The 27239-nt window shown below is 36.8% G+C and overlaps 2 protein-coding genes across 10 annotated transcripts in view; both read right to left on the minus strand.

Moving 5' to 3' along the window:
• LOC125668794 (uncharacterized) overlaps window positions 1-15461 on the minus strand; it is a 29840-nt gene extending 14379 nt beyond the window's left edge. For 5 of the 9 annotated variants that reach the window (XR_007367771.2, XM_056163601.1, XM_048903210.2 and 2 more), the window contains exon 1: window positions 9850-15461. The gene's annotated coding sequence lies outside the window, so the exon portion shown is untranslated. Of the gene's footprint in view, window positions 1-1066; window positions 1554-9203; window positions 9357-9849 lie in introns of those variants that run through there. The other 4 variants (XM_056163602.1, XM_056163599.1, XM_048903205.2 and 1 more) reach the window with 2 other exon arrangements.
• Window positions 15462-19340: 3879 nt separating this feature from the next.
• Window positions 19341-19973, minus strand: LOC125669120 (transcription factor HIVEP3-like). Its single transcript, XM_048903568.2, has one exon. It carries the CDS (start codon window positions 19971-19973, stop codon window positions 19341-19343), a length of 633 nt encoding a protein of 210 aa, XP_048759525.2.
• Between the last annotated feature and the right edge of the window lie 7266 nt (window positions 19974-27239).

Below are 27239 nucleotides of genomic sequence, written 5' to 3' on the forward strand. Positions count from 1 at the left end.
ATCTGTTGTTGACACTTCAATAAGTTGGCATTTATTCATTCATCTGTTGTCCTTGCGTAAGCGAAATTACTGTTTGAATAATTCATTGAGTAGTTTTTTTGACGATTAATGAAATACCTACAAATATGCATACATTTTGCATGCGTGGGGTTTCGCGCCGAGCGAGTGAATCCTTATACAAAACACAAACGATATATATATGTCTGTACTTTAGAAATTCAACGTGTTTTATCTTCAAAAGATTTAACTTCTTTTCAGGCAAAATCAAAATATTACCATAGACGATTAATGTAAATTTAGTATATTTTGATGAGGATTTTCCATTGGTTTTGAACAAAATCTTAAACAAAAACATTTGACCATTAAATTAAGCATTATCATTTTCACAAAGACAAATGGCTTCCCTCCAAATGACGAAGTTCACTGAAGCAACAAAGCTTGAGAATGATCCGCCCGTGTCCTTTCTATTGTAATGTGAACTGACAAACAACATGTACAAAATTCAATTTCTTTGAAACCTTCCTTAAAAAGGGACTTGAAAGAGATTAGAGTCACTGAATAATGTAGTAAAGGCTTCCAATGGAAATCTTATCAAGCTCGCCAAAGGACGCGAGTCTTACAACGTACAAGGCGATTGCACTTGTTGAATGACCTGACAAGATTTTCTTTGCATCACAATAGGCGGGCATAGTGGAAGAACGATTTACAACGCGAATGTAATTAAATTGTAATTAGTGCACTAGTTGAGAGTAATTAAGACATGCCATAGGTCCACACAGGACCTACATTGAGCTTTGTTCGTTATGATATTAAAATGATTTAAAGAGACGCTCATAAATGTGTTTAAACTGGTATTCCCCTATTGCCGACATAATAAAGGAAACATGATTTGTTTATCGACGAAATAAAGGTAGTCACTGAACCACGTACAATTCACCGAAACATCACTTCCTCAATAACCTAATTATAAGATAACTGTACTGCTGTTACAGAGAAAAAATACATCTCACAAATCGATACAAAGAAAACAGTGAAGAAAAATCTGAAGAGTTCGTACACAACTTACTGAGTACATCCACTTCTCCATGTAACAAATATCCCCGTCAGTGTATATTCCATAAAAATTCGTGTATTTGCAAATTACTCCATGAAATATGACTCAAGAATGACAAATGTACAAGACAGGTAAATTTCACCTGAAGGGTCACAAGTCGATTTCACCTACATCCCATGTCAAATGTCCTACTTCAGACAGAAACGCACGAACGTTGAATGGTCCTATCACACAAAGTCCGAATTCAATCTCTTGGATTCAATTCAAGTATCTTTTAATACCATTACTCGAGAGGGGCAATTTACCTGGTAACCTAATTCAAAAACATTTTCGTAGTAAACTAGGTTCAAGCCATGCGTACTCGACCAAATCACCGTTTCGCATCGCTAGCGGCTTTGTATGGATATGGTGCGCTTCGTCTAGTCCTGGGCTGTAATTTAGCCAAGGATTATCTGTACCTACGAGGTTTGGGCGTTGATTAAATTGCAGTAACGGATATATAATGAAATTATTCACTAATTACATGTGTTTCATTCATTCGCTATGCACTATGGATAATTTCCAAACGCCTCGAAATTTACATTAGAACGACCGGGTCGATGTCATTCAAAATTGTTCAATAAACCTTGAAACATGTCATAAAATCTTCTTTCAGTTTATCAATATACATGCTTTGCTTGATCAATGGTAACATATTGCGAGTTACAACGTCGCCCATATTGTCATGGAAACAAGTTAATTAAAAACATTAAACAGGACTCATCAATAGTTTATTGCATATTTTTGAAGTTGAAAGTTTTAACGAAGAGAGACGAATTCTCCCTTTGTAAAATAGGCTGATTGTTTCCCGTTGACTGTCAACAATGAAGGAGAAACATTTATTCAAACCATTGACGAAAATATTAAAGATACGATGTAATGTGCTTATATATACCCTTATTGCGAAGTACGAGTAGATCCTATCTTTGTACCGTGGCAAGTGGAATTAATACCCAAAGTGCTGCCAAAAATATTCTGCGAAACATCAACTAATTCAAACTTTAACCTTTGCATTAATTTTTTTCTGTTCTAGAAATAAAAGACGAAACTCCTTGCCAAGTTTGCTGTGCTCGATCTACAGTTCCTTATCTTCGAGGGGTTTGTTTTTGGCATAAAAATTCCTACATTGGCCTAGTGAATTTTCGACATTGGTCCCCGAAATAAAATCAAAGATATGAAAGTAGGTACAAATCTAGATTTATAGAATGGTGGGGATCAGGGGCGGATCCAGGATTTGTGGTTACGGGGGTCGCCACTTTATGAAGCAGTGGGTCCAGCTCGAAGCCCTGGTGGGGGTCCAGGGGGCGAAGCCCCGGAAGCTCCTGGATTTTACAGATTTTATGGGGCTTGAAATATTTCTCCTATAAAGTCATTTGTACTATTTTCTATCATTTTAATAAGGTGAAATTAATAAAATCACCCAAATTTTAAGGGTTTTTTGGAAAAAATTAGGTTCTCCCAATAAAGTAATTCAAGAAATCAAAGGATTTTGTCATTTATATCTCCGGGAGTGGAAGAAATTATTGCTTCTTTTATCGTTTAGTACATTTTCCGAAACAAGATACCGCGATTTACCTTAAATTTGAAAATTTTAGGGGAGCCGGAATCCGCCACTGGGGATACTTAGGCTGCAGGTCGTCGTTGAAAAGACTTTATACATATGTCTCGGATACATCCGTTTATTTATTGACTGCTAATCATCACGAAGAGTTACTGCAACAGGCGTTTATACCAAATCAAAGTGCAATTTTTATGCGATAAGATTTTGTATTACATGTAAAATTCATGAATATCAGTCAAGCCCATGTATATTGCTTTTGAGCATGAAATAATTAATTAGCGTAAAACGAAGTCGGTAGCTATATCACCCGAGAGAAATGCACGATCTTCGGCTTTATTACCAAGTCTGGTCGATGAAAAATGATACACATTTACAATAATTTCGTGTTGCCTACGTGACCAGAAATGTTTTAAAAGCAAACATGTGCATGGTCTACACATGAGCCGTTGTAAGATGATTTCCGAGACATGCAAGTAAATGAATATAGGCGAATTTGATACAATGAAAATTTTCCGACACAATGATTATCATGTGCTTGTGTAAGGGGGCCTCAAGAACGACATGTAAAAAAACCCCACCTGTGCCAGTGTGAACATTTTAAACATCGTCTTCCGGTGTACGCTGCTGAGTAATGTTGTTAAAATATAATCGCTTATTTCAAATATAAACTGAACGTGACTGAAGTTTATCTTCAATAAACCTTGGAGTGCAACGTTGTCCCCTTACAGCGAATTTCTATAAAAACGAGGCTTGTAGCTGGAGGAAACTGTATTTTAACCATTTATAATGTATCTTCTATTATAACTCAATATTTTGATATGTTCGTCGTCTGTTTTGATATATTAAAGGGGGAAAATAATCTCTTAATCTTTTGAGTCAACAAGTTTGTGCTAGAGTCTTCACAGTTAAACGACACAGTCTTTGGCATTCGAAAAAAAAATAATATGCTTCCTGTTCCCTATTGGTTATTCTAATTAGTAAGTCTACCAAGTTATATAACACCCATTCTGATCGACTGAGTGAAAGAAATGAAGATCATATTCAAGACACTGTAATTATGAGTTGCTGAGTTGTATTTGCAAAGCGATTTTCCGTCCCTTGTGCCTGTAATCATTTTCCCGGAGCGAAAGAAAATATGCATATCGCAAGATTTGAATTTCATCGCTTTCAAACTCGAAAACTACGCAAAATATTTTATTTAAAACACATTTAAAGTAGTTTTAGGCATAAAAAGAGTTAATTTTGCTGAAAAAATGAAAAAGTTTAGAAACATGCGTTGTGTCCTTTAAGATACGTCTATGTAGACCGCCATTGCTAAGGCTGCTTTCGCGTCTGTTCTGTGGCTATGGAATTGACATGGATAGGCAATGTAATATAGTAGAAACTAATGGGGTTCCACCCTCAACATCTGTGCAGACACATGAAACTTAAACTTAAAATCTGCAATGTCATTCTTGATGAATATTGAATTCTAATTCATTAAATACACAATAAGATAATCGATATTGCTGATCGGGTGTACTGTTATATACGAGGCCTAGAACCACTCTTTGTAGGACTTTTAAGTTGCACAACAACAGATTGCATATGGATTTTTTCGATTTCACCCCACAGTTCACAAAATAAATGATGTGGTCTTTATTTTCGTTCTTTCAATTTTCGCTTGAAAGGTCCATTTATCTATGAAAACGGGTATTTATATGCGACATCCATATACCCCCGACGAAGCAATCATGGATACGATGTGCGTCTATTCACCCTTTGTTACCACAGTGTTTCAATGTGTCAGCATTCCCGTTTCGAGTCGCGAGTAAAATCGATTTACGTTGGGTGTGGTTTATAATTATCTGTCATTTGATCAGCCCCGACAGAAAAATATGTGTTCTTCCGATGTTTTTACAGATTTATCTTTGTCCCATTGTGTGTTTGTGGTGCTCCATTTCTTCGGTCGGTGTTGTAGACAAGTATTCATACAATTAGATATTTCTATGTCACCTCGGTTTCACTGTAGTTAATTTTATCCGTATGTTTTATTACTAGTTATTATTATGACGGTATTGATGATTTGGTTTGTATTATTCCAAATTCGCATTTTTGAAGCACTCACACAATTCAGAGTCTACGCCTAAATGGGTTTTTTTCCTACAATATAACATATACGCCTTTTATGTTTAATTTGTACAAATCGATTTTTAAAAAAAATCAAAATTGATTTTCTGATCTTTATTAACTTGAAACACATGGTCCGGGCGATGATTTTATGAACGTCCCCGAACCATTTCAGCGTCATCATAGAATTTATTGCTTTAAAAACAAACTTGAAATGAAAGATGAAAACCGTGGTAAAGGCTTTTGATTAATTCATGTACATGTATATATGGAATTCACAACAGCAAAACTGAAAACAAAATTAATGTTGTCGCTTTCTACTCTATCTCATTAGGTACATGTACGTGCATGTATACTCAAAATGTCATCGAACTCCATTGCTAGAATTTTCTACATCTTAGACAGCGTTGCTCAGTCTTGATATTCATTCAGTTTCCAATTACTCAAGTACGTAAGAGATATGATGCTTTAATCGATGAGGGTAGGTGCTCATAATGATGTCCCTAAATTGTCGTGCCCTTCATTTCCCCTTTACATGGTAATTTTAGAGGTCAAATGTTATCGCTCATTGAGTCAACCATAGTAATATAATGTCATCGTCCGATAAATGAACTTGATGCCCCACCCGGTCAAATTGTTACCCATGGTCTAAGTGCTTCGTGAAGACGGCTATTTATCATATCAGTGTTTAAATCGGAATCTTGAGTTCCGATCATCTTCGATGTAGGAATTCTATCACGCTTGATCAATGACATACCGTAGCTTGTTCATTGCATGGATACGAAGTCAATGACTTTCAAACTCGAACACAAAGAAGAAAATTTACTTAAAACTGATAATGAGAATCTCAATATGTAATTATGATTACCGTACTTTTTTGATACATTATATTCATCAATAAAGGATTATATTACTCAAACATTGCCTCTATAAAGCATTAGAAATAAGTATGCTGAAATTACTGATATATATATATATATATATATATATATATATATATATATATATATATCTCCAAATGTGAAAAATTGTCTCCGTGTCCGTGTCCAGTAATCAATAAGTAAAATATTAAATAAAATATGACAACAACGTGTTGTCATAATTTATTTAATATTTTACCCATATATATATATATATATAATGATTCTTGTCGAAAATAACATTGTTTGGGTATGATTGTATCTATGATGTCACAAAATGAACACTTTTCTGTGAATTCCCTAAAGTACAGCCAAAAAGTTCAAAATATTATCCATATTGTATTTTAGAAATAATCGAGCGGGGGCGTGGTCGAACTCCAATTTCACATACAGTGTATTTTATCGATATAATCATTGTGCACACTATATACCACTAAACAGTGTCTGGTCATCGAAGTAAAACATGTGTATCATATGTTTGCTAAACATTGCTATTCTAAAATATGAAATTATGCAATTTTCGTGACGTCACAACTAAATAATGAAATCATAAGGGGAAGCAAGATGACACCATCGAGTTGTATATTGCATTCACACACACGTAGTTCTAAATCAAAACAGGATTTCGGAGGTAGAAACTAATCACTGTTACCCCGATAAGTCTTTTTTCCTACCTAATTTACAAATTTAATAATATTTGGATAAAATTGATTTCTAAAAACTTAAAATATTTCGTACTTGGAATGAATTCCATTGTTCTGACCAGATTCCTAATTATTTGTTTAACCCTAAAAAAAAAAAAAAACCACGTCATTGACAACAAACTACTCTAGATTACGTAATATGACAATGGGTATTGTATCCCGCCACTTTTAGCTGCTACATAGTCCTTTATATTCTCTGTGATATAAATCTTACAAAAACTCTCATTATGATGAAAGCTCCTTTTTAAACAAAAATTATCACAAATTACGCGGGCTTAGACATGTCGATATCGGTATTAGCTATCATTAGCTATAGTAATGCAAGTTTAATAAGTTTATTTCTTTGTTCAGAAATGACCAAGTAAGCCTTTCTTTAAGCCTCTCCTATTCAATCATATTTACGGCCGAGGTTTAACGCATTTTAAAATGCAGATCTAATAACAAAATTAGCCATCTGATCTGGCCTTTCATTTGTACTTTATCGCTTTCAATAACCAATATGGTGTTTTATCAATCGATCACATTTAAAGTATATACATACTTATATACGTCTACTCAATACAGAATACCGAACACATTAAATTACTATTTCTCAGATCCTTTCTAATGTTAACTTATGTAATAGAGAATAATCTGTTTCCTTAATAAATCAGAATAAATATTCAAGATCCATCATAAGTCATACTATGTGATGTTTACATTAACTATAGTTTGGTCTGTATCATATAATGTTTACATTATACAATTATTGCTGTTTTTGAGGTCAATACGATAATTTAGATACCTGAGGAGTGCAATATTCACCGAGCCCGAAGGTTGAGGTGAATATTGTACTTCGAAGGTGGCTAAATCATCGTATTGACCTCAAAAACAGCAATAATTGTTTTATTATATGATTAAAAATCCCTTCAAGATTGTTCTTCGCTTTAATTGTAAGTTTCAACGACCTATTTTTGGTCCTATGTGGAAAAAATAATTCCTTATGTTCACCTGGAAGGTCTATTTTTGGTCCTATGTGGAAAAAATAATTCCTTATGTTCACCTGGAAGGTCACGTGCAGGTAAACATAACGTAGTATGATTTCTACATTGTTGGATCTCAGCCAATGAGAGAGCTAGGAATTATTCAATCATATAATAATAACTAATGTTTAATCTGTATGATATCATGTTTACATTAACTAATGTTTTATCTGTATCATATAATGTTTACATTAACTAATGTTTTATCTGTATAATATAATGTTTACATTAACTAATGTTTTATCTGTATCATATAATGTTTACATTAACTAATGTTTTATCTGTATCATATAATGTTTACATTAACTAATGTTTATCTGTATGATATAATGTTGACATTAACTAATGTTTTATCTGTATGATATAATGTTGACATTAACTAATGTTTTATCTGTATGATATAATGTTGACATTAACTAATGTTTTATCTGTATGATATAATGTTTACATTAACTAATGTTTATCTGTATCATATAATGTTTACATTAACTAATGTTTTATCTGTATGCTATAATGTTTACATTAACTAATGTTTTATCTGTATGATATAAGTTTTACATTAACTAATGTTTTATCTGTATGATATAATGTTTACATTAACTGATATAAGTTTTACATTAACTAATGTTTTATCTGTATGATATAATGTTTACATTAACTAATGTTTTATCTGTATGATATAATGTTTACATTAATGTTTTATCTGTATCATATAATGTTTGTATACATTAACTAATGTTTTATCTGTTTTATATAATGTTTAGATTAACTAATCTTTTATCTGTAATAAGCCCTTGTGTTTTAGTGCTTTCAGCGAAAGCACTTTGTCGCACAAGTAACTTTTCAATTTGACATAACAGCCTTTGGATGGATGGAGATAGATAAATAGATAAATAGATAGATAGATAAAGATAGATAGATAAGTTTAATCCCTAGATATAAAACCACGCACAAGTATAAGGATGTATCAGCAGACCTGTAGCTCTCTAGGTCTGTCCCAATATTCTCCTTAGAGAGCGATAGATCTGCAACTAGTACATATATATGAGACTGTCTGTGTTCTTTTCATATCATCCATAACACAAACAACGTAAATCTTTCATTCCGTACAAAATACATTTTGCTAACATTAATGTACATTTGTTTTGATTATGTTAAGTTTTTTCAAAAGTCTTTTTTATATAAAGTCTAAGAACATTACCTATAGATGGCACTTTGCATATCGCCATATATCTTATTCATTTTGCTGTTAAGCTTTACTGGTATTTATATGTATGTGCATTTTGTCATGCATAACATTTGGTAATGAATTATAAAATAAAAAAGATACGAAATCATTGTTTTAATGTTGATTCCGGTTTTAGAATGTTAAACGTATAGTCAAGGTTTTTGCGTGTCCCTTCCCTTAATTTTTGGTCTTTTGTTTAGAATGACTAAAACTTTTTCAATTTTCTAACCTATGTGCTGCGCCCACATTCCAAAATCTGTAAATCATTTTTTTTGGTGTCATTGTGTGTTCTTAAAATTTATCTTCCCCTATTGTGTGAAGTATATAGAGCATAAAGCTTATATTCTAGATGTTATTAGAAGACTGGGTCCCCTTCTCAAATTCCTTTACCGCTTGAGGGGCTTTCTTAAAAACTTAATTTGATACACGAATTATTCTAAACCCGTGATTTTGAAACATAAACTTTGATAGTATTTCAAGGGATGATACAATGGGGGAACGTCTCATGATGTAATTTTAAAAGGAATATTCTGACTGAAGCTCTCAAATATTCTAAAACCACTAACATTTTTGGGTGTGTAATTACAGGTCGGGTTTTGCCTTTCACGGTTTGATAGGAAAGCACCAGGAAGAGCTGATAAAAAGGAAGAAATTTTTAATGTAAATTTAATATGAAAAATAAAAAGCACGTTTCAATCCTTTGTACAAATATTCAATGCGTACCCTTCCGAATTCAATCTAACCGGGATTTTAGAGATAAAAAAGGCTTTAATAGAGCACACAGTTTCAAAATATGGGCCAGATAAAATAGCATTCGTTGTATCTGAGTTTTCGGGTACACGCCCTTTACCAATCTAAATTCCCCCAAGTAGGCATATATGATATATTTACACACCTGTTGAATACACAGTTTTGAAGGTCAAGGATTTAAGTGAAAATCACAAGCAACGTTACACTCGTTTAAAACTTTTTACAGATTAAAATGTATAGTGCAAGCACCTAGTGTCAGAAATGTACACAAAGAAAGAACATACACATGATTAAGTAGACCCCGCAAATGTAAACACCCATCAAATATCCAATACAATAAATGTTAGGGATTTCAATCGATATAACAATTTCCCGGTGCAAAAGATAATCTGCTTTTCTATTTTTACGCATTGCAATGTAGGAAGAGACATGGAAACGGAAAATCAATTGAAAGAATCTTACCTTTAAGACAGAGTCTGTATTCTGTAGATATTCTTCACAAGATCGCCAGCAATCTCCCTGTACTCTTTCAAAGTTATAAAACACGTCGACTGCCCTGTCATGAATTAATAATTCATTGATTAAAATCGTTGTATTGCAAAAGGCACTTGTCCTTTATTCCGACGCAGGGTCACTCCAACGAATTAAAAACACAAACGAAATATTCAAATGTGGTCAAAACTGAGAGCCTCAGTCACGAGGTAAAAATCTCCGGGATACACCCCATGACTAACTGTACAAGTTTCGACATCGACCAATATCCATTTAAAACCTTAGCTCTCACCCCTTTTTACACGCAGTTAAATATTATTACTTTAAATGGCACATATGTCATTTAAAACACCCGGCAAAGTCCCAATAATACAGACATGCGTTGGGTATAGATATTGGTTCGGTCGTTATTGAAAAACAGAATTATCGGCTGAATTAATTTGTCTGTGGTCTGAGATACCTCGGCTCCCGGGGTATTTGATCTTTGGAACGAAAAGCAGATTCTTGGCACGGTAAGCCTATCTGTGCTTCATGAATCATTCATTTCGGGTGGTACTCTCGGAGTAACAAGATAGGACTAAATGTCAGATCACGACACAGGGTTTTATGCTTAATGTAAGACGATACGGGGCATAGGAAAATTCAATTTGATATCATTGTTTTTTCTCTGTATTAATATATTCATTGTCACGGGGAAGCATATTACTTTTTCACACGAGCTTATTTTCGAGATGTTCAACATATGTGGGTATGTACGACTTACCCTGGTGTGTCCATGGTGTGTCTAGCTTTCATAAATCATACAAAACAGACAGTGTGTAAAGAAAATGCAGTTCAAAATATTTTTAAGGTATTCAACTGTGTTTATTTAGATAATATCTGTTCAAGATGACCTCACCAGAAGTGCATGTAAGTACTATTATTAGTACATGGGCATTACACCCGACCCAGTTGGACATATATATGTGTCAATTTAAATATTTATCATGAAAAATAAATGTTTGTTGTACGTGGATGGAATAAAATACTGTCAATTTAGGAGTGGGATTTCCTCAAAGGATTTTGGTACTACTGTACTAACCACATACAAAATATAACATTTCAATTCAATCAGTAACATAGTTATCAATAATCATATGCCGAATACATTTGTTTAAAAAAGACATTTTCTTTCATTATAATGCACACGGCAACCTGATAGAATTTTTTTTTTTCAGTTTCATTTTTAAATTCAGTCATACAGAACAGTGTTATTATACGACATGCTAATTCAAACATATTTTTATTGAGAAACTCAATAGGATCGGACAACAGGCATAGACTACATAGGCCCTCTCCCAAATACAAAGGTCAAGTACAAAGTTATGATTGATAACAGGATTATTTGAAAATGTGACAATATTGTAATGAGGTTTACATGAAAATAGTTAATAAGAGTTTTGCTTTTGACATCGCTGTTGTGTGTTGTAAATTTATCAAATGTATTTGTAGAATATATGATAGAACACGATGCTTTATGAGAGCCGTCTGGTTGGTATGAAATATTCCGTGATCTTTGAAGAGTAAATTTCCTGTAGTCTAGATATTTAATTTCACGTATTTTGGCAATTTAGAATTTGAAACTTTTAGATCTATTAAAGGAAATTAGTTTTGCGCATTCAATGTGACTTTGTATGTTGCAATGGTTATGGCTAAGTCATCAGACATTTGAACGAATTTTTTTTTCAGATGGGCATGTAACCGAAAGTTGATTTTCATTTCTCTGTGGTTTTGATAAGACACTAATTTAAGGCTATCTTTAAAATGATGACCAGCAGTTTTTCATTCAAAAATTAAATTGAAACAAAATATATTTTAAAAAGAAAAACCCCATAACAATTCTAAAATAGAAAGAAGCAATACATAGTTGCAAACAAAGAAATAATGGGATTTTACGATGTAGACATTTTTTACTCGGGAGACTACTTTTTATACAAAACAACGAACAATGCTGCACTCTGAAAATAGCAGGCGTCAGTAGATTTAATAAGTCTGGCAAACGGAAACCCTACAGTGCATGTCACGTACACAATGTTTCAGTTTTTTCACACTAATATGGGTTTTATTTTCCTTGCTCAAATATCAAATTTCGCTCAAATGAATTAATTCATTTTCGCTCAAAAGGACTTTTTCTTCTTCCGTCAAACACCCACTTTCTTGTTGTTGTTGTTTTTGTTTTTTTTGGTGGGGGGGGGGGGGTGTCATCAATTTGTTCAACTGTACTCACAGCATGTGCCCTGGGCCCCTAGTGACATTTTTGCACTGGTCAAAGGAAAACAAGCCCAGTTACAACCTCTCACAATCAGAGTTATCTTTCCTATGTATATAATCTCTACACGCAGTATATCTTGATTTATCTCCCTTTTATCCATCGCCGGATTGTACTAGAAGAAAAAAGCTAGTTAGGGTTCCATGGTTTTGATGTCCGAATGATATTGTACACGACAGTTAATGTGATGAAAAACCAAGTGTGATATAAATCTACGCATTGTGTCGTCTGCTGTCGCATGCAAGATGCTTTATCGCTCTTTTAAGAATACTTTAAAACAACACTTCCTGCTACTCAATATGGTCACACCCAAAATAAATGGGTCAAACGATTGTTTACGATGTATTTCTGTTGAATGCACTTAAAACGAAGGCATGCTGTTTTTCTGGGTTTTTTTGGTTTTTTTTATTCGTGTCTTCAGCATCAAATTCGTTTCAAGCAGCCCCACTTAATCTTTGAAATCAGACTAAGGTAGTGTTTAAGGTAATGCCAAAGTCCACCTGGCTAGATTTCTACTGCCTGGTACACATGTTCTCATCCAGAGTTTCCTCTGCGACATGTCGGTAGCATTATGTGGAACATGTTTATCTTCATTTCACAAATATAAATCAAGTCAACTTATTCGATTCCAATGCAGCAACTTCAAATCAATGGAAACCACATCCAAACAATGCCCAAATATCCGTGATGATTTAAGTCACAAATATTTGTTTGGGGGTTGTTTTTCTGTATTTATAGCGCAGTCGTACGGGTTCGATCGCAACTCGGCTGGTAGAGCACCTGGCTAGATAATTAGGGGGAGGACGGGTTCGAATCCCTCCCTGTTTCACATAAAATGTGACAGAATTGATTATTAAATCTAAAATGTTTTGATGACTGACAATGAAAGTTAAAAAGAAAAACCTTCAATTTATTTTTTTTCTTAAATAAACACATGATTCTGACATAAATCAAGTCGGTTAATTAAAGCGGAACCATAAAAATAGCTGTTACTACAAAACATGTCTATTTATGTCGACGTGATGAGTCTTTAGGTTTGATAAACCAAAGGAAAGCAACTGTATAGTATTACAAGAATGATGTGAAGTAAAACGCAGCCACTCCACCTCAAGAAAACACCTAATTCAAACCTCCAGAATACACTTAATCTAAACCCACAGAATACACCTAATCCACACCTCAAGAATACAACTAATCCATATCTTCAGAATACACCAATCCATACCTTCAGAATACACCTAATCCATACCTTCAGAATATACCAATCCATACTTTCAGAATACACCTGATTCACCTCACCACATACCTCCAGAATGCACCTAATCAACACCTCCATAATACACCTAATCCACACCTCCATAATACACCTATTCCATACCTTCAGAATATACCAATCCATACCTTCAGAATACACCTGATTCACATCACCGCATACCTCCAGAATGCACCTAATCCACACATCCATAATACACCTAATCCACACCTCCATAATACACCTAATCCACACCTCAAGAATACACCTAATCCATACCTTCAGAATATACCAATCCATACCTTCAGAATACACCTGATTCACATTACCGCATACCTTCAGAATACACTTAATCCACACCTCCAGAATACATATAATCCACGCCAACACACCTCCAGAATACACCTAATTCACTCCACCACATACTGATACACCTAATACACTATACACCGGTAACACACCTCACCACAGCTCGATGATACACCTCACCACCCCCGATAATACACCTTACCACACTCCGATAATACACCCTACCACACCCCAATTATACATCCCACCACGCCCCGATAATACACCTCACCACATTCCGATAATACACCCTACCACACCCCGATAATACACCCCATCACACCTCAATAATACACCTCACCACACCCCGATAATACAACATACTACACCCCGATAATACACCCCACCACACCCGATAATACACCCCCAACACACTCCGATAATACACCTGACTACATCCCGATAATACACCCTACCACACCCCGATAATACACCCTACCACACCCCGATAATACACTTCACCACACCCCGGTAATACACCTCACCACACCCCGATAATACAACATACCACACTCCGATAATACACCTCACCACATTCCGATAATACAACATACCACACTCCCATAATACACCCCACCACACCCGATAATACACCTCACCACACCTGATAATAGACCTCACCACACTCCGATAATACACCCCACCACACCTGATAATACACCCCACCACACCCCGATAATACACATTTCCGATAATACAACATACCACACCCCGATAATACACCCCACCACACACGATAATACACCCCAACACACTCCAATAATTACACTCCATACACCCAGATAATACACTCCATACACCCCACTACACCCGATGATACACATAATATACCCCATTGCACACACCGAGAATTACACTCCACCATAGCCTGTGAATACACTCCATCCACTCCACCATAGCCTAAGAATAACCCTACAACACCCCGACAATGCACCCCATAAACCCCACCACACCCCGACAATGCACCCCATAAACCCTACCACACCCTGACAATGCACCCCATAAACCCCACCACACCCCGACAATGCACCCCATAAACCCTACCACACCCCGACAATGCACCCCATAAACTGCAATACACTCCGACAATGCACCCCATAAATCCTACCACCCCCCTACAATGCACCCCATCACATCCCGACAATGCACCCCATAAACCACACCACACCCCGACAATGCACCCCATAAACCCTACCACACCCCGAGAGTGCACCCAATAAACCCCACCACACTCTGACAATGCACCCCCATAAACTCTACCACACCCCGACAATGCACCCCATCACATCCCGATAATGCACCCCATAAACCCCACCACACCCCGACAATGCACCCCATAAACCTCACCACATCACGACAATGCACCCGATAAACCCTACCACACCTCGACAATGCACCCCATAAACCCTACCACACCCCGACAGTGCACCCCATAAACCCTACCACACCCGACAATGCACCCCATCGCATCCCGACAATGCACCCCATAAACCACACCACACCCCGACAATGCACCCCATAAACCCTACCACACCCCGACAATGCATCCCATCACATCCCGACAATGCACCCCATAAACCACACCACACCCCGACAGTGCACCCCATCACATCCCGACAATGCACCCCATAAACCACACCACACCCCGACAATGCACCCCATAAACCCTACCACACCCCGACAGTGCACCCCATAAACCCTATCACACCCTGACAATGCACCCCATAAACCCCACCAAACCACGAGAATGCACCCCATAAACCCCACCACACCCTGAAAATGCACTCCATTCCGATCAAAAAGGTGTTTCTTATTACATATGATGGTTACGTCTGTAAACAATTCTTGTTTTTGTGGTTTGTGATTATGAATGTATTGGTTGTTTAAAAAACAATGAAATCGTGGGAGGATTTTCATAACCGGCGACCGTGATCAGAATGGAACAAATTTCCGGTTTTAAGTCTTACATAACATATTTTGAGTGAAATCTTTGAAAAACAACTATACAATTTGTAAAAAAAAAAAAGTATTTAAAAATCCCCATGTAATTTAGAATCAAGGTTCTTAAATGGCCCTTGGGGCTACGGGATTCAGAAAAATCAGCTACAATCAGGGGCGGATCCAGGAATTGCGGTTAGGGGGGTGCAACTTTATGAGGCAAGGGATCTGGTGGCCGTCTTGAGGCCCCTAGTTGGTCCAGGGCAAAGCCATGGTGGGGGCCCAGGGGGGGGGGGGGGGGGCTAAACCCCCAGAAGTTGCTGGATTTTACAGATTTTATAGGGCTTGAAATATGTCTCCTATGTAGTCAGTTTTACTATTTTCTGGCATTTTTAATAAGATGAAATTGATAACATGACGCAATTTTTAAAGGGTTTTGTAAAAAAAAAAAAAAAAAAAAAGAAAGATATAAGTTCTCCCAATAAAAGTAATTCAATAAATCAAAAGATTTTGTCATATCGTATACATTTTTCTAAACACGAGACCACAGTTTGCTTTAAAGAAAAATTTAAGGGAGGGGGGCGGCTTCGCCCCTTTAAATTCTTCGCCCCTTTAAATAATCTGTAGTAAATACATGTAGTATTGGGGTAAGAATAGGGTCATTTGTAATTCAGGCAATTAATTACATACCCTGGGTGTGACCATGTGTGGCAATTCCAAACTTTGTATTTGATGAATGACCTTTCAGCTTTGACCTTTCAGTTCACCACGTAATACGCCAGTTTCGAGATTAGAGCTCTCCTGTGTAGGAGGTGCATTTAGTGGAACTTTGAATGCTTAGGTTGGATATAGTGCATCGTCGCAAACCACGGGTTATTTGTTCATTCTATTTCACAAACCCGTGGCTGCCTGCTACAACATTCTTATGAATATGAATGACTACCATTCAACCAATCAAATAATGATCTGAAGATTTTTATCAGAAACTTTCTCCAATGAATTATCCAATGAAAATCATCGACATATCCTCTGTTCGGAATCAGAGTAAACATGGCGGCAATTGAAAGTAATGTGTATCGAAAGTCATCGTTGCAAACCACGGGTTATTGTTTCATTCTATTTCACAAACGTTTGTCAAATAGAATGGTTTGCGACGATGGACAGAGTGATACTACAGTCAATGAGAAAGATGATCAAATGTATAAAAACCGACTTCTTTTTAAATACTTGATGTAGGAAATATAAAATGTTATCAAAAGAAATGTTTTACTAAAGTGGAAACATAAATACAATGCCATATTTCCAAGCAATGTCCTGGATATGATAGGTAGGAGCAACAAAATAACGTGATGTAATAAGAATTCCAAGTATTTAATTACCTTTGAATACTTACCGGTATCATTTACTTAGTTTATGTATCAGTCGAAATTGGGTGATGAAACTGTATGATAAATTCACTGAGCAGATTCACTTATGCAGTGATGAATATCTGTCCCACTCCCGCGTGTAAACAAGTTGTTTTGCACGTTACTAAGTACGAGAGTCCTCCAAATGGAAATACCTCGAACGTATCTCGAAACTGGCGTATTGGTGAGGCCCATGGCCTTTTTGTTTACTTCGATGACAAACATCAATGTCGTAAGGATTTACTTACAGTACTTTTTTTCAAAACTTATAGGCCTGTAATACAGATATTGCTCTATTACAGGAAAATAAGAAGAGAACTTGCAAGAAAGTAAAAAAATATTATAGAAGCAAGTGAAATGATTAATTCCAAGACAAAACCTGTTCTAAAATATAATCAATGAGAACGTGATACTGTACACTAGGAAAGATAACTCTGATTTCGAGATAAAGAAAACATTCGCGTTCCCTCGCATCTGAGACGCTGTTGTCGTTCTTGGGTTTTCTAAACCAAAAATCATTTTCGTAAAAAATAATATGAATCATGGACGAATCCAGCAAAATCTCCCCAGCATTTTACCATATAAAGATTCAATACAAAAATGTAAAACAAACATTTTGCTTGTGTTCTAGATGGATTCGTTACAATTATACTAAAACATGCTCTAAATCACAGACACATTGTAATTGAAATGACAGAATTGTTTGCAGACATACCTTAAAATATCGATTAATGAAACAATTGACGAGAGTAGCATGTGTGCGATCTAGACAAATATTAATCCCACCAGATGAGCTGATTTTTCTAATTAATCTGATTTTTTGTTACAGCCAAGATGGTGCCCATCGAAATATAAAATAGATAGAAAGAACAAGGCCTATTGCCATCATTAAGCACGTAGTAACAGTTGGAGGGGGGGGGGGGGGGGCAGGGACACTTTCGTTTGACAACACACTGCTTCTTTTGTCCCTTAAATTTACACGCGAATTTTGATTTATTGGCTGATTGATATCCCAGTGACAGGGTGAATGTATGCTTGACCCGATGAATTGAACTCTTGTACTTAACCATCACTCACCCCCTCCCCCTCCCCTTGTTGTACATTGACATGAAATATCTATATTGAGAATTATGTTTTCCTGTGTAATGTGCATTTGATAGGAAGCAGCAATTTGAAATGATTTGGGGGATTAATCCAGTTTTAACAATATTGTTCAAAATTATCCCTGTTGTTGAAATTGTACAAACTCTAATTAAAATCACAAAAACTGTAGAAGTACTTTTAGCATTGTGAAATTTGATAGATCATTCTATCTCAGAAACAGCGGTGATACTTATTGTAACGTGTTTGGGTCCGTAAATTTGGATAGATCAAGACAATGATAGATAAATGATTGTATATATAGAAAAATGGCAATCAGCAATAATTACGAAAAATGATGTGAATAAGAACGAGTCAATATATACAGTTAAGTCTTAGGATTATCTATCCCTAATATAAGAGCAAACAAATCTAATTAAGTATATGGTCTGTGTCCGGGCAGGTATGTATCCTCGGGACAGGTATGTATCCTATACAAGTACGGGTCTCGGATGTATCCCCAGATCTGTCTTATACCCAGACAGAACTTAACTACAATTATATCTAAATATAACAAACAGTTTTAATTCACTGTATAACACCCTAAAATCAGTATACTAGCCACCGTATACTAAAAATAACCAGGGTTGAATTTATTCTCGCCTTACCGCTTCTGCTGCGATCTTACGCCTTTGAGCTCCGACAATGAACTGGCGAAATATCGCTCATCACCGCCTTATATACTGATGTGCACTCGAACTACCCTCGGACGCTTTCGTAATGCACAACAATAAAGCCCGGTTTACGTAATAGCTAGATACATCCCGAGCCCGACTTTTCCGAGCCCGACCGTTAATCATCACATTACCCACTCCTCTATTCCTCATGCGTCCTCGCATGATAAAACAATAAAGGGCTAATGATAAATGATTTAATGAGAAGAAATCATGAGATATGGAAACAATGAAGAAATGATGAACATATCTTTAACAAATGAAATTGTCAATTCAAGTTATGAAAACTTTTGATATACATACATATCTTAATGATAAAGAAGTTAAGGTCAACATTATAATAAAAGACTATCTGTCTGAACAGTACCGAATTAAGCTTCCAACAGTCAATCTTACTACATATTATAAAACTCCTCTCTCTCTACAATGTTCTCGACACTTCTGCCATTCTCATGGTACTTGGTGATGGTAACCTCTTTAACTCGCTTTCGGTAGCTAGCTGTCTGGGTACTTTTATCCACTTTACTTCCGACACCAGCATCGGTCTGTGTCGCAACTGCCACGCCACCCTGGGCAGGATACACTGCGGTTCTACAGACCACTTTTCTAGGAGCTTGAACAGGACTGGGGGAAGTTCGTTTTCTGTACGTACGTCCAGTCAACAGGTCAATTGTATCAGCCTTATCTGCTGGGGGTTCTTTTTCCTTGGAAGTCTCCTCCAATTGAACCTCTGGATCTTCATCCCAGTCACTCCCACTGTCACTATCATCCTGCGGTGAACAACTGGGTCCTGGAATGTTTTTCGCTGTCTCTTTGGACGTATCGATCTCCGCATGCTTCAACCTCATGTGTTTTGCTAGATATTCTTTCTTCTTAAAGGACACATGACATCTTTCGCACACTAACATGCTGCTGGCACACTTTACTACATGGGCTGTCCAGGCATCCTTCCCTTCCACTTCCTTAAAGCACACTGGACAAATCTCCTTCAGTTTCTTGGGGGTCACCTTTGTGTTCACCATTGTCATTCTGAAAAATATGTAAAACACAACAACCTTATACAAATGATTTCAGCCTTCTTGATGCAAACAAACAAAAACAAACAATAGCAGGACTACTGGTCCTATCATAGGATAGAATGCTCTGGGACATAGAATTTATACATATATACAACTGAAATTCGGGTTCTAGTCCTGAACATAATCATGTAGCTAAGTAGGAGTACGCCTTTCGCGTTTTGGTCGGTTCTCAGCAACCAACTCGTCTGTTACTTCAACATTTTTGTTGGATGATCTAAAGTCATGATCCTGTTCTTCGATATCTATATCAATATTTGGAGGGTCACTGAACCCTTGTTCGGTACCCTCGCCTCTGAGAACTTGAGCCTTACAGGCTTTCATCCTGTCGCAATGAACTACTAGATTGCTTGATTCAGCAGTACCCACATCTTTAACCTCCTGGTTCAATGTTCTTGTATAGTCCTCATGCACATCTGGTTTCTCCCAGTCGTCAAAATATCCACATTGTGTGCAGGGAATTCTACTTAGCCCATCTGCATTTCCATGCAGTCGACCAGCTCGATGCTCGATTTCCATATCGTATGCCGAAATCACCTCAAGCCATCGAGCTAACTGCCCTTCAGGGTCCTTAAACCTAAGCAACCACCGAAGGGAACTGTGATCCGTCCTCACAAGAAACTTGCGTCCATACAAGAAATGCCTGAAATGTTTTATAAATGTAACTACTGCAAAGAGCTCCTTCCTTGTCACGTAGTATCTTCTCTCAGACTTGCTGAGAACCTTACTGGCATACGCTACTACCCTCTCCTGTCCATTTTGAACCTGTGACAGGGCTGCGCCGATCGCATTTTGGCTCGCATCCGTATCAAGGATAAATGGTTTGCTGAAATCGGGATGCGTGAGGAGAGGTGCTGATGTTAGTTTTGCTTTCAACGCATCAAAAGCTATCTGGCATTCATTTGTCCATTTGAAAACAACCGATGCTTCAGTCAATCAATGTAATGGACGAGCTATATCGGCAAAGTTTGCTATGAATTTCCTATAATAGCTGCAGAGGCCAATGAACGACCTTACTTGCGTCTTGTTCACTGGCTCTGGCCACTTTTTAACGGCTTCAACCTTCTCCACATCCGTCTCGACCCCCTTTTCAGATATAAAATGCCCCAGGTATTTGACGTGTTTTGCAAACAGCGTGCATTTCCTGGCCTTCAGTTTCAAACCAGCTTCTCTTAACTTTTCAAAGACCAATTCTAGGCTTTGTAACATTTCTTCATAGGTTTTCCCATACACAATAACATCATCTAAATAGATGAGGCATACTTGCCACTGTAAACCTGACAACACCGTCTCCATAAGACGTTCGAATGTTGCCGGGGCATTGCAGAGCCCGAATGGCATTACATTGAACTCAAACAAACCTTGCCGGGTCACGAATGCTGTCTTAGGCTTGTCTTTTGGGTCTAGCTCAACCTGCCAGTATCCAGCGTTAAGGTCGAGGGTACTGAACCACTTTGCACCATTCAACTGATTGAGTGATTCATCGATACGAGGTAGGGGATAGGCGTCTTTGGTAGTGACACTATTTAACCGCCTATAGTCTACACAGAACCTTTTGGATCCGTCCTTCTTTTTTACCAAGACAATTGCTGATGACCAGGCACTCTGAGAAGGTTCAATAATACCTCTTTTCAACATGTCAGACACATGTTCTTCGACTTCTTTTTGCATATGAAATGGAAGGCGCCTTGGTGCCTGTTTGATAGCTGGTTGAGTCCCGGTATCGATCTTGTGTTGAACTATTGAGGTTCGACCAACATCCTCATCAGTCACAGAAAACAGATCTGAATATCTGATAAGTAAATCTCTGGCCATGTCTTTTTCGTGACATCCGAGATTCTTAGTGCTGCTATCAAACAGCTCCTGTATATGCTTTGGCATTTCCTGCGTATTATTTGCAGCTTTCTTCGTACATGACACAGCTACCATCTCACTGATTGGGGACAACTTACCAACCACAGTTCCTGGCTGAAAAGTCTTGTTAGAAGATGACAGATTCATCAGGCGGAGTGGTACTCTTTCTTGGCGTCGTATCAAAGACCTAGCCAACATAGCAGAATCTGATTGCAAGAACTTTTCAGATGGCTCCACCAGTCCAATTTTTACAGGGAATCCCCCATCTGGCCCAGCACAAATCTTGCCCTCAGCCATTACTTCAGACCTGGGGGGTATTACAACCCTGTTGACTAGTGCAATCTTGTACTAATGTGCGGTGCCTTCCAACTGAATAGGGTGTTCTATCCCAGATATGGCAACTTTGTGTGTACGCATGTTTATAATGGCCTCATGCTTGACGAGGAAATCTAAACCAAGAATTCCGTCCACAGATATATCAACCACGATCATTTCTTGTTGAAGAGTTTTCCCATCCAGCACAAGACTGATCGATGTTTTACCATATATCCCTACAGAGGACCCATTGGCGGACAGTACATTTCTGTCAACCTTTTTCAATGAGCACATGTCTTTCCCGTGTATGTTCCCATAGCATACCTTTGATAGCAAGGAAACAGTGGCACCTGTATCAATGAGTAAGTACGCATCCATCTCATTTATTTTGGCAGTCACGTAAACTCCTGACTCCTTGATAGAATGGATGGTCCTCGAGTGTTCCTCTCCAGATTTGGGTTCGTTACCTTGAGCCCGATCACTTGGCTTATGTCCAGTTGTATTCATTTTCTTCTGTTTATAACCTGACTGATGGGTCGGTTTAAATTCGGGACAATCTCTTTTTAAGTGTTTGTCAGATCCGCACCTGTAACACTTTCGTACACTGCTTGCATAATTATTCCTACTTTCATCTTTGGCCTGCCTTGCATCGCGTCCCTTTGTTTGCATTTGAAACTTCCATTGTTTCATGTCCTTCATTTCCCTTTGGAGATATCCCATATTTTTCTCCATTGTCTCTATGAATTTATCTATCTTTGAACGTGATCAGACTCTTGATCTACGCTTCTCACACTTTCAGTGCGACGGCTCTCGACTCTGTAAAAAGCTTCAAGTTCAACGGCTCTCTGTATAGCGTCGTTTAGACTGTTAGGTCTGGCCTGTTTTACCTTCAGACGCATCTCCGCGTTATGCAGTCCATCTAGAAACTGTTCTGTGGCAAGGATCTCACGAACATTGTCCGGAGCCGTAGGATAGGCTAGATTCACAAGCCTCCTTATCTCTTGGCCCATCTCCGGTAAACTCTCTGAAGGTCTCTGTCTCCTTTCTCTAAGCTGAGTCCTATATAGCTCTGTCTGGTTTAAGGGAGCAAACCTATCCTGCAAAGCCTTGACCAGTTTTGCGTAGTTTTGTCTCTCATCCCTAGGCTGATTACCTAGCACACTTTGAGCTAGCCCTCTAAGAGATGAAGCTAAATATAACCCCTTCTCTGTCTCGGTCCATTCGTTTAGCAGACACACAGACTCAAAATGAGATAGATAGTCGTTCCACATGCCTGAACCGTCATAAGTAGCAGGTTTAATAAAGTTCCTTGGCTTTGATCTCGCCTGATTTTGGTTTGTATCTATCCTTGTGCTGTGTGCAGGGTTCTGTCCTCCGTTTACATCTCCGTGACTCAGACTAACATTATCAAGAGCCCTATCCGGTCTACCTGTAAACGGTGTACTCGTCCTTGTTATTTGTCTTGGCCTTGAGCTGCCAGAGATACTTTCCTGCATACCTAAAAGTCGCAAAGATTCATCTATCTCCCTACTGAGATTTTCTATTTCTCGATCTATGTATGATATGTCAGCCCGTCGACCAGACATTGTGATAGAAACAAATTTATTATAACCCTATCAAAACGACCTAACCCAAATCCCACCGCTGCCACCAATTTATGTAACGTATTTGGGTCCGTAAATTTGGATAGATCAAGACAATGATAGATAAATGATTGTATATATAGAAAAATGGCAATCAGCAATAATTACGAAAAATGATGTGAATAAGAACGAGTCAATATACACAGTTAAGTCTTAGGATTATCTATCCCTAATATAAGAGCAAACAAATCTAATTAAGTATATGGTCTGTGTCCGGGCAGGTATGTATCCTCGGGACAGGTATGTATCCTATACAAGTACGGGTCTCGGATGTATCCCCAGATCTGTCTTATACCCAGACAGAACTTAACTACAATTATATCTAAATATAACAAACAGTTTTAATTCACTGTATAACACCCTAAAATCAGTATACTAGCCACCGTATACTAAAAATAACCAGGGTTGAATTTATTATCGCCTTACCGCTTCTGCTGCGATCTTACGCCTTTGAGCTCCGACAAATCGCTCATCACCGCCTTATATACTGATGTGCACTCGAACTACCCTCGGACGCTTTCGTAATGCACAACAATAAAGCCCAGCTAGATACATCCCGAGCCCGACTTTTCCGAGCCCGACCGTTAATCATCACATTATTAATCACAAAATAGGATCATATACGGTACAGACTGGCGGGTAACTAGATATAGATAGTATTGCTTAGAGAGTCCCTGGATTCAGACGAAATCTGCAGGAGTAGTAGCAATAAATAAAGTCCTGTGTCTAGACCCTAATCTTAGATAGTTAACGAAAAGGACATCTAATTAATAATTCCTTTTATTCATATTTCGTATTTGGCGATTTAACTTGTAATGGGAAATAATGTATCATGTTCTAATTTGTCCCACTCAAGCCAACACATATAATTTTAACATAAACAGGATGTGAAGTACTCTAAAAGGGCAGTTTACTTATTTAACTCGCACACACACACGCGCGCACCCCCACACACACATCATTGAAAGAATGTTGTTCGATTTGTAGAGCGCTGGTTACACGCTGCTGGGAGAGCTGGTTCAGCAGGTCGCGAGTTCGACCCCAGACAGGGGCGAAGTGGTATCCATGTAATGTGAATTTCTCTGCTTTTTATACACACATATGTAACACGTACGTCTATCTATCTATCTCTCTCTCTCTATCTATCTATCTATCTATCTATCTATCTATCTATCTATCTATCTATCTATCTATCTATCTATCTATCTATCTATCTATCTATCTATCTATCTATCTATATATATATATATATATATATATATATATATATATGTATATATAAAATAATTACTTTTAAATATGAATTTTATAGATACATATAGCCATGAATAAATATGATATGCGAATTATTTCTTCAAAAATATTCTCATTCGAAAGATTGCAGTTTGATATCCAGGGAAACTAGGTCATCTGTACATAAAGTACATTTACGTATACTTATAGGTCTAGCGCTATCTAACGGAAGGTCATAGAACACGGATGTTTTCCCTTCTGGACATAACCATTGATTTCATGTGGAGAAATCTACACTAGGCTAACTACAACTTATTTTCTGCGTAAAAAATTACATGAATGAAATCCAGCATTACATATAACCAACAAATATCAATCTGGGTTTAAACCAGGTGATTCTACAACTCACCAGTTACTTGAAATATATCATACAATTATATCTTGTCTTTATAAAGGCAACGATGTTAGAGTTGTTTTCTGTGATATCTCCAAAGCATTTGATAGAGTATTGCACATACGTATTTTACATAAATTAAAGCATTATGGTATTTCAGAATAATTGATTAGATGGATTGAAAATTATTTATCTGATAGAACTCAAAAGGTAGTACTGGATGGTTTTTTTCTTCATCATCCCCTAGACACACCAATTCAGGAGTCCCTCAAGGATCAGTTTTAGGACCCTTTCTTTTCCTTTTGTTTATTAATGATATATCTATAGGCATAAGAAACCCTTTAAGACTCTTTGCAGATGATATTTTTCTTTATAGAATAGTCAATTATGACATTGTCAATTCTGCAAATTCGTTGACTATTGATCTTGAAAAAATTCACCAGTGGTCTAGTAAATGGACAGTTGAATTTAATCCAATCAAAACAGTCAATATGGATGTTAGTAGGAAAATTATTTCTCATTCTAAGGTAAAAATTTGGTCAGCATGGCCCATTTATTCAAAATGTTGAAACTCAAACTCACTTGGGAATAATATTCCAGAAAGATGGAAGTTGGAAAAAGCATATTCATGTCAAAGCATGTCGACGATTAAATGTCTTAAGAATGTTAAAATATAAACTTAAAAGGGATTCATCGATAAAAATTTATTTTTCTTATGTTCGGTCCATCTTTGAATACTCAAATATTGTTTGATATAATTGTACAGAAAGAGATGCTAATTTACTTGAAGATGTTCAGATGCAGCATCACGAATAATTAAAGGTTTAAGGGTAAATTCATCAAGATCGATACTTTATAATGAACTTGGATGGGATACCTTAGCAATAAGAAGGAAAATACATAAACTTGTGCTATTCTACAAAATAGTTCATGTATTAACCCCCCAATATTTGCAGGACTTACTTTAGCCATGTATTTTACCCCCTAACTCTTATTCATTAAGAAACCAGGATACTCTAAAATTTAACATTCCAATAGCGAAAACAACTTCGTATATGAAATTAGACTAAAATTGTGGAATGACCTACCCTCGAGTATTCGAAGTCTTCTAACACTAATATCTTTCAAGCGTGTCATCAAAAGTATATATTCCATCAAACCTAAATATTATTTTATCTATGGCAATCGAAAAGCAAATATACTGCATTGTCAATTGCGAAATAAAGCTAGTAATCCTAATGCTGATTTATTTAAGCACTTTCTTAGGGAAAATCCTTATTGTGACTTGTGTCCAAATTGTCCTGAAACCACACTTCACTTTTTTCTGAAGTGTCCAAAATATTGTACACAAAGACAAATACAAAGTTTTAATGATCTACAATTACCTTTATCTTTAGAACTTATTTTGTATGGTAACAATAATCTCAGTTATAACCAAAATGTTGCAAGTTTCAGAAATGTACATGAATTTATTTTGTCTACAAATAATTCGATTAATTTCTTAAATTATTTCATTCTCATACCACAGAACCAATTTGTTTATATTTTTTTCCTGTATAGTAGATTTCTATATCCATACCTAAATTGTATTTGTCAGTCATACTTCAAGCTGTAAATTATCATAGAAATGGAAACTGTTAAACATAATATTATCAATGTATATAATATTATATTGCTTCATTATCATTATATAATAACTATATCTGTATGACCTTGACCATGTATTTGTATGGAGGGCTTATATAGGCCACGCCTGTTGTCCAATCCTTTTATGTATCA

The sequence above is a fragment of the Ostrea edulis genome, chromosome 4, assembly GCF_947568905.1.
Source record: "Ostrea edulis chromosome 4, xbOstEdul1.1, whole genome shotgun sequence".
Lineage (NCBI taxonomy): Eukaryota > Metazoa > Mollusca > Bivalvia > Ostreida > Ostreidae > Ostrea > Ostrea edulis.